The sequence below is a fragment of the Alexandromys fortis genome, unplaced genomic scaffold, assembly GCF_014885135.2.
Source record: "Alexandromys fortis isolate MF-2015 unplaced genomic scaffold, M_Fortis_MF-2015_v1.1 scaffold_605, whole genome shotgun sequence".
NCBI lineage: Eukaryota > Metazoa > Chordata > Mammalia > Rodentia > Cricetidae > Alexandromys > Alexandromys fortis.
In genome coordinates this window covers 24,902-44,597 of record NW_026068482.1, presented here as the reverse complement: position 1 = coordinate 44,597, position 19,696 = coordinate 24,902, and the positions used below count along the sequence as shown (strand labels likewise).

General features: G+C 40.5%; 1 protein-coding gene across 1 annotated transcript in view; it reads right to left on the bottom strand.

The window, feature by feature from the left end:
* Nucleotides 1-9,652: 9,652 nt before the first annotated feature.
* LOC126495775 (E3 ubiquitin-protein ligase TRIM31-like) overlaps nt 9,653-19,696 on the bottom strand; it is a 17,746-nt gene continuing 7,702 nt past the window's right edge. The window contains exons 5-8 of the mRNA XM_050133373.1: nt 14,974-15,089; nt 13,715-13,789; nt 13,212-13,253; nt 9,653-10,173 (exon numbers count right to left, since the gene is read on the bottom strand). Of these exons, the coding sequence (XP_049989330.1) occupies nt 9,653-10,173; nt 13,212-13,253; nt 13,715-13,789; nt 14,974-15,089 (754 nt within the window). The remainder of the gene's footprint in view (nt 10,174-13,211; nt 13,254-13,714; nt 13,790-14,973; nt 15,090-19,696) is intronic.

Here is a 19,696-nt window from a genome sequence, read left to right as displayed (position 1 = left end):
AAATAGCTGTCCACAAATTTATTTATTTATTATGTATACAATATTCTGTCTGTGTGTATGCCTGAAGGCCAGAAGAGGACATTGGACCTCATTACAGATGGTTGTGAGCCACCATGTGGTTGCTGGGAATTGAACTCAGGACCTTTGGAAGAGCAGGCAATGCTCTTAACCTCTGAGCCATCTCTCCAGCCCCCCACAATAAGATTTAATATCCTAAATATAGATCATAAGTTGCTAATTTAAAAGGACAATATGCTAGACAACCTAACAGTCCAAGGTTCCAATAGCCTCTTTACTTACAACATGTGTGAGGTTTTACAAGACTTATATGATGTCCCTTCTACATCATTAATCTTAATTGTGGGGATTAGTTTTGTCCTCAATATTTTTTTCTTAAAAAAAAAATGGTTTGACAATAGGGCTAAGAATGAGGCATTTTTAGAAATGGTGCAGTTATTACAGACTGAAACCACATTTCTCAAGAAAGAGTTTGGAAATATGAAGAAGGATATGACTTCATTTAATGGAAGATTAAGCACTCTGGAGAAGGAAACATGATTTGACACATAAAACCCAATAAATGACACTGGGTGCTGAAACATTATTTGAGAGAATTTGCACCATTGAATGTATAAATCAGACACTGTCAAAGGGGTATGAAAGATTAACTGATGAAATGTCTCAACAGTTAGGTAATATGTATGCTATTAAGATTATGTCCAAGGATGAGACATTATCTCTACTGGACAGACTTCATACCTTGGAATCCTCAATGAGGGCATTAGAGCAGAACACTGGACAGGAGATCCAGATGTTACAAAAGGCAATGGTAAATAAATTTGAAAAAATTGAGAATATTATTGAATTTTATGACCAGGATCAAAAGGTACAAAGGCAAAATTTAACCTCATTGATATATAAAAATCTCCTGGATAGCTTCCCCAGAGTTCTGCCTGCTTTTCCAGTAATAACAACAGAAAAATATCTGGCCCCAAGTACCCTAAGGTTGTCAAAGAATATACATGGGAGCCCATAAGTATGACGGATTTAAAGGAAATTAAACAAACAATTTTAGCTTATGGACTACATTCATCCTTTGTTAGGGAGATGGTCAAAACCTGGGCTTTTAGCAACAAAGCAATGCCTCAAGATTGGGCTCAGTTAATCTCAGCAGTCCTAGAAAGTGGACAGCAGTTACTTTGGAGGTGCTTTTTTTTTTTTAAAGAGGAGGAGAGAATTTTAGAGCAACAAGAAAAGGAAAATGGACTTGAGATTTCCCTAGATCAAATTCTTGGTGAAGGACCTTACTCTGATCCTAAGAATCAAGCTGTTTATGATGACCACACCTTGTCCCTATGTAGCACAGCAGCTTTAAAGGCTTGGGATAGGATTCAGGAACTAGGAAAAAGAGATGAATCATATCTTAGGGTTAAACAGGATCAGAGAGAACCTTTTAGTGACTTCTTGCAAAGACTGACTAGAGCTGTATAAATAGGGGTAAGTGACCCAGCAGCTAGATGTATAATAATTGAATCTTTGGCTTATGAGAATGCCAGCATTGAGTGCAAATGAATTCTTGGGCCTTTAAAAATTACATCAGCACCCATGGATGAATGGGTCTTGCATACAATGAATGTCCAGACACTTGACTATGGTACTGAAGCATGGGTAGGAGAAGCAATTTCCAATGGTAAGAGAAGACAGCAAAATACCAAATGTTTTAATTGTGGTAGAATGGAACATATGAGAAAGGATTTAGATAAGGGATTCCTAGGAATAATGTCTTCTCTGGGAATAGCAGAAATAGGAGGACTCAGCCTCCAGGTGTATGTAGGAGGTGTGGCAAAGGTAGACATTGGATGAATGAATACAGGTCAACAACAAGACAGATAAGGCAACCCAATACCATTGGGAAACTTCTTGAGGGGCCTCTCACAGGCCCCAAGCCAAAAGTGGTTCAGTCATTCCCAGTGGAGAACGTGTCTCACCAAGAAAAAAAATCCAATGCCTGCTGTAAAAATCAATACTGGTCTGAAGGATGGGCTAAATGTGGAGAATGAGTCATAAACTCCAGTAGGATAGAGGGAATGTATATTTTGGCAGACTTCCATAAATGATCAAAGACCAAATAATCCTACAGGTCAGACAGTTATAGAAAGTTCAAATCATACTATAAAGGATGTGCTGAACAAATAGAAAAAGACAAAAATACCTCCAGAAATAGATTGCATAATGCTTTATTAATCTTGAATTTTCTTAAGGCTAATGAGAAAGGAGCAATAGCAGCAGAGAGGCATTGGATAATGGAAAGAACTTCTGAATTGAATCAACCAGTATATTTCAGGGATGTGTTGACCTCACAATGGAAACCAGGAGATGTATTACTTTGGAAAAGGGGTTTTGCTCTTGTTTCCATAGGAAAATAAAAATTATGGATACCATCAAATTAATAAAGATTTGGTTTGAAGAGGAGAAACCTCTTGAAAAGGAGAAATAACATCTCATCCACAATGGTGATAACCATATAGGTGGTAAGAAAAGAAATAGGATGGGGGCAGGGTTCTGTTCTTGTCTTTGCAGGACAACACTCATCTTCAAAAATTTATGAGACCTTGGATGTTTGAATGCTGACAGAAGAAAAAAATAACTATCCACTAAGGAGCATCTAGAAAACAGAATATGGTTTATGAATCCAGGAACTGTTTACACTTACATTTACACGCACACACATACACACAGCTAGTTTTGGAGTTGGACAATGGCTCTGTACTTCTCTAAATTCAATTTTGTTGTTAAAAGGAACATTCGGAGTTTCTGTCTCATATCACGAGCCATCTGGTGTGGGACAGAAGAAAGACTTTAGGAAAAATTTTACTTTCTCCATGCCTATTTTGTCTATATCATATTCTTCATTGAATGTATGTTTATATGAATTATGTTTAAGTTTTTCATGATGAAAATAGATTTTCCTATAGATCCTTTTTCTGCAATAATATTTGAAGTTTCCAGGAAGAAGATGTGGCCCCACAGCAACAACTCCACCTAGTTGAGATGACATCATGATGCAGACACTACAGTAAAACTGCTTGTTTTGGGTACCAGCTGCTGAAATGGTGCGCCTTCTCATATTCTGGCCAGAACTTCAAATGAGAACTTTGAAAAATAAAACAAAACGAAAAATCCTATTAACTGCTCAGAAATTGTTTGCAACTATACTTGACTGTAATTTTGGAGCTTAATTTTTGCAGGATCCCATTAAGAGAACATCACCCCCATGACTGTGGGAAGCAATTCTAGAAGACAACGCTCCCCATCCCAAAGAAGTTTATCCATAGTGTTGGGAACACTGTTCACGGGTTGTTCATTATTACTTGTATTAGATAGAGGGTTGGCGTGAAAACTATGTTTGTTAATAAAAAAGGGAGATAGTAATAGTGGGTAATAGAGTGCACACTTGTGAGCTATTATATATGGATAACTTACATTGGTATAGTTTTTGAATATTGGTAAAAGTTCAAATTATATCTGTTACTTTTCTTTACATTTGTACACAGATGTAAAGTTATTTTGTCAGATTGTATCTATGCATGTTTTTATCTCCGTTTAGGACATTTTGTATATTGATACAACTTCTAGGGTATATTTTCATATTGTATTGTATATTACTCCTACCTCTGATCAAACTATTTATAGATTGTTTAAATTTTGAGGTCACTGTCCTCATTTGTTGTGCATTTTTAACAGATTATTTAATATTCTAACATTAAGTTTTAGTCTTTCAGTTATACAGGTATTAATTATTATAGGTCAATAGTTGTTCATATTTGTTGTATATACAGTCAGATCAGTTAGGTTCTTTAGATATATAAAGACTGTATTCTGTTTAGATAGGTAATCTTCAACCACTTCAAAGATCTGTAGAACATGGCATTTAAATAACTTAGGGTTTTGTTGACATGAAACATGATTGCTCCTGGCAGCACCAATCTATTCCTGAGAGAATGTTGAACACCAAAGACACTCCAATTGGAGCCTGTTTTCTTCTTGGTAAAAACTGGCCTTTGGGCAAAGAAATGCCCATGCCTCAACCACTGACAAGATATATAGTACCCAGAAATGGATAAACAGGACTGTCAAATCTTGCCAAGACAGGGTAAGATGGTTTTGAAAATTTTTTTTGCCTTTGAAAATCGTCTGTCAGTTATTCTAGGCCTTAACCAAAGTTCGTCACTTCAATGTTGCAAATGAGACTTTGGGTGATTGCCCAGGTAGCCAGTTGTCTCTATCATATATTGCACATTTTGGAAGCTATTTGATTGTACTTCCTGCCTGCTCAAGTAATATTATCTACCTTCTTAGGCCTTTTTAAAAATTTATTTATTATGTATACAATATTCTGTCTGTGTGTATGCCTGCAGGCCAGAAGGGGACACCAGACCTCATTACAGAGGGTTGTGAGCCACCATGTGGTTGCTGGGAATTGAACTCAGGACCTTTGGAAGAGCAGGCAATGCCCTTAACCTCTGAGCCATGTCTCCAGCCCTTCTCAGGCCTTTGATGTTGTTGAAGATTAGATAGTCATAGTTACCATCCTCTTTTGATCTAGCGAACCCATTTCCAATACAAGACTTAGACTCCAAAGAATAGATTATTAAAACATTTAGCATATGTTCCTTGCTTAATATTGTTTATGCTGATTGTAATCCTAATCTTATACTAGATATCTGTTCTTAGTGTATATTGTTTTGTATTGGGTTTGGAACTCTATTAATTAAACAAAAGGGGAAGGTGCTGAGGGAGCTCCTTCCGCTCCTTCAGTCAATAGCCTTTAAGATACCAGCCCACTTGGGAGTGCTCTCTTTTGCTTAGAAAAGCAGCAGTAGCTATGCACACTCTCTCTCTTGCTTCTGGCTTCCAGCTGCTAGACTCTGTTCCTGGCCACGCGGAGGGCTGTTGTCTAGGACAGTGATCTGTAAGTTTTCCCCTTAAATAAATAACCCTTTTATTAATCATAATTCCAAACTGGTGTGGGATTCTTTTGTGAGTTATGCCTTCAACCAATAACCCTCAAATTGTTCCACACAATAGAAACAGAAGGGACATTGCCAAATTCTTTTTATGAGAAAAACCTGATACCCTGATACCCAAACCACACAAAAATATTACTAAGAAAGAGAATAACAGACCAATATTACTCATGAGTATTGATTCAAAAATACTAAATAAAATACTGGCAAATCAAATCCAAGAACACATTAGAAACATCATCCACCATGATCAAGTCAGCTTTATCCCACACATGCAGGGATGGTTCAACATATAAAAACCTGTCAATGTAATTCAACATATAAACAAGTTGAAAAATACAAACCACATTATTATCTCGTTAGATGCTGAAAAAGCTTTTGACAAAATACAACATCCCTTCATGATAAAGGTCTTGGAGAGACCAGGGATATAATGAACATACATAAACATAATAAAGGCAATATACAGCAAGCCAACAGCCAACATCAAACTAAATGGAGAGAAACTCCCAGCAATCCCACTGAAATCAGGAACAAGAAAAGGTTGTCCACTCTCTCCATGCCTATTCAATATAGTTCTTGAGGTCTTGGCTAGAGCAATAAGACATCAAAAGGAGACACAGGGGATACAAATCAGAAAAGAAAAAGCCAGACTCTCCCAATTTGCCAATGATAAGATGGTTTACATAAGCAACGCCAAAAATTCTACCAAGAAGCTTCTACAACTCATAAACACTTTCAGTAATGCAGAAAGATACAAAACTAACTAAAAAAAATTAGTAGCCCTCCTATACACAAATGGTAAATGGGCTGAGAAAAAATCAGAGAAACATCGCCCATTACAATAGCCACAAATATTAAATATCTCAGAATAACTAACCAAACAAGTGGAAGACTTGTATGACAAGAACTTTAAATCCTTGAAGAAAGAAGCTGAAGAAGTTTCCAGAAAGTGGAAAGCTCTCCCATGCTCTTGGGTAGGTAGAATTAACATATTAAAAATGACAATCTTACCAAAAGCAACCTACAGATTCAATGCAATGTCCATCAAAATCCCAGCAAAATTCTTCATAGACATCGAAAGAAGAGTACTCAACTCCATATGGAAAAGGAAAAAATTCAGGATAGCCAAAACAATCCTCTACAATAAAAGAACTTTTGGAGGCATCACAATTCCTGACTTCAAACTCTACTACAGAGCTACAATACTGAAAACAGCCTGGTACTGGCATAAGAACAAACAGGAGGACCAATGGAACTGAATAGAAGTCCCAGATATCAATTCACACATTTTTGAATACCTGATTTTTGACAAAGAAGCAAAAAATGTCAAATAGAAAAATGAAAGCATATTTAACAAATGGTGCTTGCATAACTGGATATCAATATATAGAAGAATGGAAATACATCTATATCGATCACCATGCACAAAACTCAAGTCCAAATGGATCAAAGACCTCAACATAAAGCCAGCCACACTGAACCTTATAGAAGAGAAAGTGGGAAGTATACTTGAATGCATTGGCACAGGCGATTACTTCCTAAATATAAACCCAGTAGATCAGACACTGACAGAAGCAATTAATAAATGGGACCTCCTGAAACTGAAAAGCTTCTGTGAAGCAAAGGACTTGGTTAACAAGACAAAAGACAGCCTACAGAATAGGAAAAGATCTTCACCAACCCCGCATCAGACAGAGGTTTGATCTCCAAAGTATATAAAGAACTCAAGAAATTGGTCATCAAAAGAACAATTAATCAAATAAAAAATTAGAGTACAGACGTAAACAGAGAACTCTCAACAGAGGAATCTAAAATGGCTGAAAGACACTTAAGGAAATGTTCAACATCCTTAGTCATCAGAGAAATGCAAATCAAAACAACTCTGAGATTCCATCTTACACCTGTAAGAATGGCCAAGATCAAAAGCACTGATGACAACTTATGCTGGAGAGGTTGTGGGGAAAAGCGAACACTTCTGCATTGCTGGTTGGAATGCAAGTTGGTATAACCCTTTGGATGTCAGTGTGGCAATTTCTCAGAAAATTAGGAATCAACCTTCCTCAAGATCCAGTAATACCACTTTTAGGTCATATATACAAAGGATGCTCAATCGTGTCACAAGGACAAGTGCTCAACTATGTTCATAGCAGCTTTGTTTGTCATAGCCAGAACCTGGAAACAACCTAAATGCCCCTCGACCAAAGAATGGATAAGGAAAATGTGGTACATTTACACAATGGAGTACTACACAGCAGAAAAAACCTAGACACAGAAAGACAACTATCACATGTACTCATTCATAGGTGGGTTTTAAACATAAAACATAGAAAACAAGCCTACAAACCATAATCCTATAGAACTTAGACAACAATGCAGACACTAAGAGAGACTTACATAGATCTAATCTACATGGAAAGTAGAAATTGTAAAAGACAAGATCTCCTGAGTAAATTGGGAGTATGGGGACCCTGGGAAAGGGTTGAAGAGGGGAGGAAAGAGGGAGGAAGAAGAGCAAAGAAAACTCAGTAAACATCAATAAAAAAAGGAAAAAAAATTAGAATTATGATCAAGTCCTGACTGGAGTATCCTGTGAGGCTTGATCATCTCAGGCAGCATCTTGAATCTGTTCTGCATGTAGAACTCAAACATCTGGGCCATGTGTTCCTACTGGAGATTTCTCAGATGGTCTTCCTTGATCAAACCTGATTTTTTTTTATTAACTGAGAATAATTTCATACCCTCTCATTTTCTGTGAAAACAAAAGCAAAGCCTCTTCTCCAAAGTAACATATCTTTTGACTTCAATTTTGAAGTCAAGGTATATTCAAAATAACTATCTTGGATTAGTTCAGCATCATTTATAAACAAATATCTTTTAGCAGGTGTTGCTCCTTCCTCAGCATTCAAACAATTCAAAGAAAACATAATAACATACAAAATCCAAACTCTCTGTGTATTTTTCATTTTTATGTTGCTTTATTTTAACGTCTATTTCTTTTATTTTTAATTTTTGGCTTTTGGAGATGGTTTCTCTGTGTATGTTTGGCTATGAAATTGGCTGAAATTCACTCATGCAGTCAGCTTTCATAAACACCATTTAGTGGCAGGGCCTCTTAAAAGAGCTGCAAGGTTTTACAACTAAAGCTGCATCAGGAAGCCTCTCTTAAATGAGATGCATTTGCCTCTAGGAAACAGAGCCCACCTGAGAAAATGCTTCTATCCACAAGCTGTTCTTAACTCTATTCATTTTTGTCTAGAATTACTTCCCAAGCTCTCTCAGGCTTTATGTGGATGCAGTTGTCCACGTGGGTACCATTTGTTGACCTAGTTTTCTGTCTTCCTGGTCCCCACAACATACAGGGTTCAAGGCCAGAGTGGGCAATGTGAACCCTAGGGAGAATAAGCTAACAAACATGTCTATGTACAGTCTTCTATCTGGAATGGGAAATGGAGACAGTGAGATGACTCATCCATAAGATATTTGCACCAAATCTATGAGCTAAGATCTATCCTGGATTCCATAAAGAAGAAAGGGGAATTAACACTCAAAAGTCATCTTTCTACCTTCTGGGGAGACCATGACATGTGGGTATACACACACACACACACACACACACACACACTACAGAAATGTAAAATAAATTAAAATTTTAATTGTGAAATGGAGTATGCTCTATGTGTGGTTCCACACCACCTGCCAACTATCAATCTATTCCAGTAGTAACCTGCCTGAGTCTGGAGCATCAATGGAGGCCAAGGATGGCTATGGATGTGGCCTAAGACAAGATTAGAAATTTAAGTCAACATGAAGTTTGGTTTACAATTTTATTTTTAAGTTGAAGGCAGAGTTGTTGAGGGTGACAACGTTGCTTTGAATTGTCAAAAGGTTACAGCCCTGATTGAAGACCATCCTGTCTACAAACTGGCACAAGGCTGGCTGATTCTGCATGTAGCCTCTGGTTCTCAGACTTCAGGAAAGGGCAAGAGCCAGGTGCTCAAGTGCAGAGTCATAGGAACTGCAGGTAGTGAAGTAGAGAAAGGGGCAGGCAGGGTGCTGGGCAGCGTCTTGGACTTGTGTCTCAAGCAGCAAGTGGCTAGATATTTTCCAATGGCCTGTTAGTGAAGTTTGGCCACTTCCAATTGTGTCCTTTTATGAAGTGCAGCAGTGAAAAGCCTTGTGGTTAATATTTTGAGATTCCACTGCCTTCTATACTCAGGAAAAGAAGTATGTGTAGGGTGTGTAGGATATGAGGGGTGTGTAGTATGTATAGTGTGTGGGGTGTGTAGTGTGTGTAGGGTGTGTAGTGTGTGTAGGGTGTGTAGTGTATATAGGGTGTGTAGGGTATGTGGGGTGTGTAGGGTGTTTAGGGTGTATAGTGTGTGTGGGGTGTATAATGTGTGTAGTGTGTGTGTAGGGTGTGTGGGGCATGTAGTGTGTGTAGGATATGTGGGATGTGTAGAGTGTATAGAGTGTGTGGTGTGTGTAGGGTGTATAGTGTGTGTGGGGTGTGTAGGGTGTGTAGTGTGCCCGAGCAGGGCCAAGCTTCATTTCTGCCACTTGTACCTCATTCATTCATGAGGGATAAGTGGGGAAGACAGTGAGGGACCCACATTGGAGCAGTGCTAGGGGCTCAGGGTGATAGAGCTGCGAGCAGTTTGGAGCCCAAAAATGGGAAAGACATGTTTGTCAAAGGAAGTTTGGAAGGTGTAGATGTGTTTGTTAGTGATGGCATCATAGAAGACAACATCTCCATGGTCATAATCCACATAGACACCCACTTTCCTAACACAGATTGGAAGATTCACCCGGAAATTGCGGTTGGTGATTGGCTGACATCCAGAGGACGAGATCCGCAATGCCCACAAGCAGCTTGGACCAGATTTCTGAATTTGGGACCCCTGAGGCAACTCGGTGACCACACCCACTATGCCAACCATGCCTGGGGGTCCCTGGATTTCCACCTCCCACACCCCAAGGCCTGAGGAGAGGCCTGGGAAGCCCCTCACACAGTGGAAAGGATGGAGTTGTCGAGGTTTTGCCTGCGTATTCGATTTGCCGTCGACGACATACAAGCTTGCTTCCTTTAGACCCTGAGAAAAGGTGAGGTTTGGGTCAGCTGAAGTGGAGTCCAGGGTCATAGGTACTGTGGGAAGATAAAGAAGAGTGAAGAGGGATTGTTTCAGGCCAAGTCCTCCAGCACCCTGCTTTTGAGCTTCTCATGATGTAGCTAGAGGGAGAATTTCTCCTTCAAATTCCAATCCCTGTCCTCAGAGAAGACTCCTGCCTGTTTCTTTTGGTTTTCTGAGAAGGGGGTCTCATATAGACCAATTAGGGCTGAAATTTTCTGTGTAGCTAAGGACGATCTTGAACTTCTCATCTTTCAAACTGCGCCTCCCTAGTGCTGGAATTATAGATACCATGCCCATGCTCCCTACACCCCCTCTCCTGTATCTCTCCTCACTCTCCATCCTCAGGCCTCAAACTTAACCCCTGATTTTATGAGGTTCTGTTCTATGGGTGCAGAGGGAAGCTCCCCCAGTTCACATGGTAGTAGAATCATTTCAGGAAGAGGTCTTGAACCAAGGTGATAACACCCTGGACAATTTGGATCTTCTAACAATGGAGATATGTCTTGCCATTTCCACATTTCCTGGTTCTCATATGGCAGACAATTGGAGCTACTATGAGAGGTCAAGGTTCAGCCTGATTTTCTAAAGCTGGGATTACCACTAGCCTGACTTTCTAAAACTGGGGCCAGGAGGTGACTCAGCTCACTTCACTTGTTCATAGACCTCCAGAAGAGTGCTCCCCACACCCACTCCTGCAAGACACCAACCAACCCTGGGGAACAGCCACCTGGAAGTACAATAAATGGAATTATATGCCTTTCTTGGCCCATGTCAGGCCACTTGACCAGTCTTACACCTTGTGAGTGTGTGTGTGGGCATGTGCCCCCAAGCCTGACACCTGATTTCAGTGCAGAAACACACATGGTGGGAGACTGACTTCCCCACTCATCCTGTCTCCCACACATAGGCACATGTGTGCACACGTGAGTGCACATGACAGAATGGAATCCCTCAAACACAGAAGGACTGAAGAAGTGGATATTCAGAGACCCTTGATATGCCCCCACCCTCGTATTATGGCTCAGACATTGAATGGTAGTTTGTCAAAGCTACAGAGTCTTTATCTGTCCTATTCAAAGACTAGAGCATCAGTGGTCTTGGCTCTGCTAAGGTTTGGAAAGTGGGAACATTTTAGCCCCTCATTTGGTGTTGCATCTCAGCCTTTGCTGCAATGCCAGGTTCTCCTCTGCTCTTTTTGGGGTTGGGGAGATGGTGGATGTGGAAGTGAGCATTAGAGGAAGTGGTCAGGGTCACTGGGGTAGGCAAGGGGCATTACCCAAGCAGACTTTACCCATTTCTGACACCCAGACTTGGCTAAGTTGTATTCCTGGGGGTCAGGGGTGTGGAGACGAAAACCATAGAGGAAGACAGTGGTAGGAACTTCTAAGGTCTACCGGGGGCATCAGAGTCAAAACAATAGGAGGAGAGCAGCACTGGGTGAGAATGACCACCACGGGGGCTTGTCTTCTGTTTTGTTGGAGGTGCTCATTGCCAGGCATGGTGGTGCATACACCTCTAATTCCAGCACTTGGGAAGCTGAGACAGGAGAACTATCATGAGTTCAAAGACAGTCTGGGCTACATGAGATTCTGTCTCAAAAGCAAGCAAACAAGCAAACAAAAGACTGGGGAGGTGCTTTGGCTGTGCAGGCATGAGTCGTGATCCCCCAGCATCTAAGGATAAAATCTGGGTGTGGCCCTGGCACACCTGTAACCTTGGTACTGAGTAGCAGGGATGGCTGGATGGTAAAACAGCCCATGCTATCTAGCGAGCTTGAAATGTAGTGAGAGATTTTGTCCATGAAACTAAAGAAGAGTGTGAAAGAAGATGCCTAAGTCTAGCCTTCATGAGTACACATGCACACAAACACACATACACACACGCACATACACACACCACACCACACACACACTACACACCCATACACACACATCACACCAAACACACCACACACACCACATGCAAACACCCTGCACACACACACCACACACACCACAATGCACACACCACACATACCAAAAACACCATTCACACCACACACACAAAACACACACACATGCACACACACATAGCACACACACACCACACACAAGCACATGTACACACACAACACACACATGCACAAACACACACACCACATACAGACATGCACACATACATTCACACATGCTCACACACCAACTAGAGGGAGAAGAAAAAAGAACAAATAAAAGACAAGTGAGATGGCTTGGCAGGTACAGATACAGATGCTTGCTTCCTAAGCCCAAAACTCACTTGAAAACTCATTCTCAGGTAAGGAGAGAATGGTCTTCACAAAACAATCCTCTCAACCCTGTTGTGCATAAGTATGTACACACAACAATAACCAAGAAAAGAAATATTTTAAAGGGAAAAACCAAAGGGGGTGGGGGAGTAAGAAGGAAAGGGGAACACCCAGAGATGCGCAGCTCCCAACCCTGAGGCTGTCAGTGAGCACAGAGCCCAGCTCACAGCCAGCTCCTGCTCCAAGAACATAGGGAAAGGGGCCCAGTTTTGCTCCAGAGCAGAGATGAAGAGGGTGCTGTCCCAAAAAGGAGGCCTCAAAGTGGAAGGGGATGAAACAGGGCTGAGCATTAGGTCCTGCTGAGCTGCAGAGGCAGTAGGAGGGGCATACACCAAGCAGCAGGGTGCACCTGCACATTAGGGGTTCCCTGTTGGGGGCTAGGCCTTTCCCAGGAAAGGTATAGCTTGATAAGCAGAAGAGGGAGATGCCTGGCCCTCACACTAAGTGCACCAAACTCTGGCCCCTGAAATCTGCACAATTACACAGCCCTTCTCCATCCCTCCTGTGGGAATTCTTACTCATCTTTCTAATCTTTTTTTGTTCCTGTATTTCTCAGGGGAACTGGAAGAAATCAGAGTGTTTTACATGTTATGTTGCTCTTCCCAGGTTCTGGTCTCTAACTTTCCTCTGCTATATCAGAGTTGTGAATGAACAGAACACTTTGACCTGCACACCTAGAGGACCCTTGCTTCTCTACAGGAAGACCCGTGTGTCAAGCAGGAATCCTACCTGAGCTGAGCAACTCTGAGTTGTTCTTCTGTAACAGGTACCCTAAGATTTGAGAGAGAAAACAAATTTTAGGTTAATAACAAGTGGTTATAAATAAAAAGTCTTATTGGGGATGAGCATCTGATCCTGGCTTTTATCCTTACTACCCTCAAAGCTGGACCAATCAGATGACATCATTACAGGCATTGTCCCAGTGGGTCTCAACTCCTCAGCTCTGCTGGGCTAACTAGGCCTGTTAGGCCAGCTCCAGTTACAGACTGAGCAGTCTCCACCTGAGCCTTGTGCAATGAAGGAATAAATCTATAAATTTCCATTTATCATGAACATTTCTTGATTACTGGGGGTGTCACTATGATTATATAAATGTAAAATAATAAAACAGTTCTATAATCTTGTTCTTCATTGGTTCACACACACACTGGATTTTCCACTCTCAATATCCCATTGAAGAGAGATTCTGTATTCTTCACTTTCCCCAAGCAGCAGTGTATGCACACACTTACAGTTCTTCTTGTCCCTTTTATCCAGGCTGTTCAGGAAAGTGCTTTTATCTTCCTTCCCTTTAGTCTTCAGGTTGTCTGTGAGGAGAGAGTGAAGGAGATAGTGAGTCCACAGAGGTTAAGCAGGCAACGGGGACCACACATTGAGGCACTGATTTGTATTGTGGAAAATGTGGTAACTGAGATTTTTCACATAGTCTCAGTGGACCAACAGGGCAGCAAACAGGGAGAGCAGCTCTAGGGTCTCCCTGAAATGGCTCTCCAGTACAGCCCAGCCCAGAATAGAAGTACTAGGAACCACAAGAATAAGCCACTGAATTTGGAATTTCTAGATATTATTTTGAAACACTAAAAGACCAGGGCATGCTGACACCCAGGAAGCTGACACAGGAGGATGACAACTTTTAGTTCACAGTACATAGTGAGTTCCAGTGTCTTAAAAGGAAAGGAAAAGGGAGCTGGAAAGAGGCCTCAGTGGTTAACAGCACCAGGAACTCAGTTCAGTTCTCAGTATCCACTGAAACTCCAGATCCAGGGCACTGGCACTGTCTTCTGACCTCCATGGACCCCAGACAATACATGCACATAAAACACCCATACAAATTAAGTAAATAAAACCTTTAAAAAAGAAATGAGTAAAATGAATTAAATAATATATTTTCTTTAGCTCTAAATGTTAAAACATACTGCCATTTCAGCATGTCCAATAAAGATTGAGTGCTACCTGGGCTCAGCGCTAGGTGCTGGAGACCCAGTTACTCAGAAGATCACTGCGGTCTTCCATAAGAGACTACCCTGGACAATATTTCTGTTTGTTTTTGTTTTCATTGCTATATTATATGCTCTATTTCAATATTAAGTCTTTCAGAGTCAATGTATATTCTTTACCTACACTATGTGTGAATGCTCTGTTTTGGTGCCCAGGGGTACATGTGATAAGCAACAACCAAATTGGGAACATACTTCTAGTCCCATGTTCACCATCTAGGAAACAAGGAAACTTTCTGAGCTAAGAGGTGCTTTAACTCTGTGGATTTAGATCAGATTGCAGAGTGCTTGTCAAGCAAGCACGAAGTCCTCAGCACTAAATCTGATACAACACAGCATGAGGAATTTCTGCATAATGGTTCTTTGAAGGTACTCAGCATTCATCCTGGGTTCTGAAAAGCCCAGGGTCTGGCACCAGAGACATCAGTCAGTATCTGGGGTGATGGACTGAATCCCAAGGCAGATAAGCACAGGAAGTGGCAGTCACATCTTACCTGTTAATTTCTTCAGGCTTTCTATGATGGACTTGTGTCTTGCTTTTGCTTCACTCATTTTTTTCTCCAGGTTCATGGGAACTGGGGTTGGGCTGTAAATTTTAAATTCTTTACTCCTGTGAAGATATGTTGATCTTAGTGGAAAGTTTGGGGATAGATTGTGTGCAGGAAAAACCAGGAAGAATGTTCCTGGGGAGGAGGGGTACAGAGTAATAAATACAGTCTAGAGCCAGGTACCTGAGTGTCAGAGGGTGTTGACAGAGGTTTCTGTCCTCCCTGTTCCTGCATCCTTCAGTCACAAAGAAACAGACAGAGGTCTACATTAATCATAAACTGTTTGGCCTATTAGCTCAGACTTCTTATTAACTCTTAAAACTTACATTAACCCATAATTCTTATCTGTGTTAGACATGGCTTGGTACCTTTTATCAGCAAGCCATCTCATCTTGCTTCCTCTGTGTCTGGGTTATGACTACAAAGTGCACCTTTCTTCTTCCTAGAATTCTCCTGCACTGGTTGTCCTGCCTCTACTTCTTGCCTGGTCACCTTGCCTATACTACATGCCTGGCTACTGGCTAATTAGCATTTTATTAAACTAGTACAACTGATAAAACTTCACAGGATATAAGACCATTGTCCCACAGCCAGGGGGCCAGGACAGGAATGCAGGGCTGAATGAGATCAGACCCAAGAAAATATAAAAAATGAAGATGAGAGATGGATCAGAAAAGAGAAAAGGGACAGGAATTAGGGAGGTAGAGTAGGAAACCCAGGGTTCACCTCCCTGGCTAGGAAAAATGTGGGAGGGGAATGCAGCTGGGAAAGAAAAGACTGCTCTTCTGATTGATTATTTTGGGAATTTGAGCAGCTGGGAACAAACAAGCTGCCTCAATACAACAAATGCTGCTCTAGCGAGTGCCAAGTTAATCCACATAAAACATGAGAAAGCTTATAAATTTATTTTATGGTGTAAAACAATTCTGTATATTGTCAATTATGCTTTAAATAAACACTGATTGGCCACTAGCTAATCAGGAAGTATAGGTGGGACAACCAGACAGGAAGTAGAGGCAGGGCAATGTGAACAGGAGTATTCTGGGAAGAAGGAAGCTCTTCTCTGCAGTCCTGCCCACACCACAGAAGAAGTAAGATGTGACCTGCCCCTCCAAAAAATATATGGGGCCATGTGGCTAACATATACCAGAGTATTGGGTAATATAAGTTATAAGAGCTAATATGAAGCCTGAGCTAATGGGCTAATCAGTTTATATCTAATGTAGACTCTCTTTGTGTGTTTTTCTTTGGGATCTAACAACTGTGGGAACTGGGCAGGACAGACATCCCAACAAGCAGGCCTTCGTGTTACAGAATGGTGCCCATGTGGACAACTATATCCACATAAAGCCTGACAGAGCTTGGGAAATAATTCTAGACAGAAAAGAATAGAGTAAAGCCATGGCTTCTTGGTAGCAGCAATTTCTCAGATATGCTCTACTTGCTAGAGGCAAGCACTGTCATTTAACAGAGGCTTACTGACTCAGCTTTAGCTGTAAAGCCTTGCAGCTCTTTTAAGAGGTACTGCCACAAAACACTTAAATAGTGTTGATAAAAATCTGACTATGCTTTTTGGTTTTCAGCTGTAGCAGGAAAAAAATCTGTGTTGTTTTAGCCAGCTTTCTGGGCCACACTACCAGTGCAAACTCTCACTCTTTGAGACGGAGGTCAGGCTACAGGGAGAACATTTGAGTGTTGTTTGTGGACACACTGTTGTAGCTTGCTTGCTGGCAAGGACCTTGAAATTCCATAGAGTTGTGGCAATAAACAGGCTACAGCCAGTACCTCCACCATGAGGTTTGAATCTCATAAAGCTAAGGGATTGACTGAGTCCAGCTGTCAAAGCCAAGGCTTTAATCCTATCCATATTGCTTAGTAAATTAAAGATTCATGTGGTCAGAAAAAGAGAGAGATATACAGTAAAAATAAAGAAACCCCAGCAAGCAGGCCCTCATGTTACAGAATGGCGGAGAGATATACAGTAAAGATAGATTCAAAGATGAAGAAAACCTCTAAATGGTTTACTGTGTGTTTAAAAATATATGCAGGCTTGGGACAGAACATAAAAAGGTTAAAATAAAAAAGAAAGAAAGAGAGTAGCTAAGTGTGGTGGTACACACCTTTAATCCCAATGCCTGGGTGGCAGAGTCAGACAGATCTCTGTGAGTTCAAGGACAGCCTGGTCTACAGAGTGAGTTTCAGGACAAAGATACACAGAAACCTGTCTCAAAAAGCCAAAAATTAAAAACAATGAAATAGAGTTTAAAATAAAGGCACGTAAAGATGGAAAACACACAGAGAATCTGGATACTATATATTATTGTGCTCTCTTTGACTTGTTTGAATGCTGAGAAAGGAGCAACAGCTGCTAAAAAAATTTGTTTATAAATGCTGCTAAACTAACCCAAGATAAGTATTTAAAAAATACCCTGACTTCAAAATTGAAGTCAAAAGGTATGTTACTTTGGAGAAGAGGTTTTGCTGTTGTTTCTACAGGAAATGAGAGGCTGTGGATTCATTCTGAGTTAAGAAAAATAAGGTTTGATCAAGGAAGACCACTTGAGAAATCTCCTGTAGGAACAGATGGCCTGGATGTCTGAGTTCTACATCCAGAACAGATTCAAGACTACTGCCTGAGATGATCAAGCCTCACATGATACTCCGGTCAGGACTTGATCATAATTCTAAATTGTCTTTAGGTCCCCATAAGATTATCAGTGCCACCAAAAGGCAGGAAGTTGCCTGGAATACTATGCCCACATTCCCCAAAAAAATGGACTATGGATACTTTCTTTTGTTTAAAAAAAGAGGGGGAAGTGGTATAGAACAATTCTGTATTCTGTCATTTATGTTTTAAATAAACGCTGATTGTCCAGTATCCAAGCAGGAAGTATAGGTGGGACAACCAAACAGAAAGTAGAGGCAGGGCAATGAGAACAGGAGTATTCTTGGAAGAAGGAAGCTCTTCTCTGCAGTCTTGCCCAGACCATGGAAGAAGCAAGATGTGACCTGCCTCGCTAAAAAAGGTATGGAGCCATGTGGCTAACATATACTAGAATAATGAGTTAATATAAGTTATAAGAGCTAATATGAAGCCTGAGCCAATGAGCCAATCAGTTTTATAACTCATGTAGACATTCTGTGTGATTATTTGGGACCTAACAACTGTGGGAACCAGGTAGGACAGAAACCCCAACAAGCAGGCTCTCATGTTACAATTTTAGACACAAAAGAACAGAGTTAAACATGGCTTCTTGGTAGGCAGCATTTTGCTAATGGCATGCCACAGCTCCTTTAAGAGAGGTCTTGCAGATTTAGTGGTAGCATAAAAAAAAAAGCCATGCAGTTTTGAAATGGTGGCTTTCTGGGTCGTGCTGCCAGCACAAATTCTGGCTCTTTCAGGAGGCCAAGCATTTAAATGGGGTTTGTAGACAGCAAGCTGCAAGTTACTTGGTGGCAGCATGGGCCAAGTGGTTATCAGAGTTGAGGTGGTGAGCATGGCTCTCACCCACAGTCTCAGAGGCAGTGAAGGACTTCCACCATGTTTTATTGGGTGGAGCAAGAAGATGGGGCCTTGTTTGTCCTAGCAATGCTGCCTCTTAGGTTCTTAAGAAGTGCTAAGCATTTTAAGAAGTCGTTCTGTTCAGCAAAGGATTACAGATACACAATAAGAAGAGATTCAGACATAAAAGACCTCTAAATGGGACACAGTGTGTTTAAAAAAATGTAGGTAGGCTTGGGAGAGATAAAATGAGTAGAGAGAGTTATAAAAGAAAATAAATGGCTTATAAAAGACAATAAAAGAAAGTCTTTAAACAGAGTACAGATGGTCACAGATTAAAGGAGTAAATATAATAAAATAAATATTAAAAATTAATAGAGTAAGAAAATAAGACATGAGAAGATGGAATATACACATAGAGTTTGGATTATGTATATTATTGTGTTTTTTAAAAAATTTTTTTGACCGTGAAAGAGCTAAGGACTGTGATGCTATAAAACAATCCCATACCAGTTCAGAATTATTAATTAAAAAAGGGTTATTTATTTAAGGGGAAAAGCTTACAGATCATTGTCATAACCTGTCCTCTGAGCACAAACAGGAAACAGAGTCTAGCAGCCAGAATGGGAGCTGGAAGCAAGAGAGTGGACACACGGTTCCTGCTGTTTTTTAAACTATAGGAGACCATGCCAAATTGGGCTGGTATCTTAAAGGCTATTGGCTGAAGGAGCAGAATGTGCTTCCACAGCAGTACAGAGACACATTTCATTGTATGAACTGCTAAGTTAAGCCAACATAAAGGTATCTTGACTTCAGAATTTGGGTCTAAGGATTTGTTGCTTTGGAAAAGAGGTTTTTCTTTTGTTTCCACAGAGGATGAGAACCTGCGGATTGTTTCCAGGTGATTGTGGTTTGATGGAACACCTGAAAGGTTTCCTTGAAACCCCCCAAAAATATTTTGCCTAACAAAAAGCAGAAAGCAATTTGGAAAGAACTATACTGAAATTACCAAATATTGTTTATAAATGTTCTTTACATTTAAAGATGGATATGCTATAAAAATTTGCATTGGTATGGATCTTGGTTTATTGATATTATCTTAAGATCAATTTTGTTATATGTATATTTCTGTTTTTGATTAAGGTATCATGTTTGTGCAACTCATTG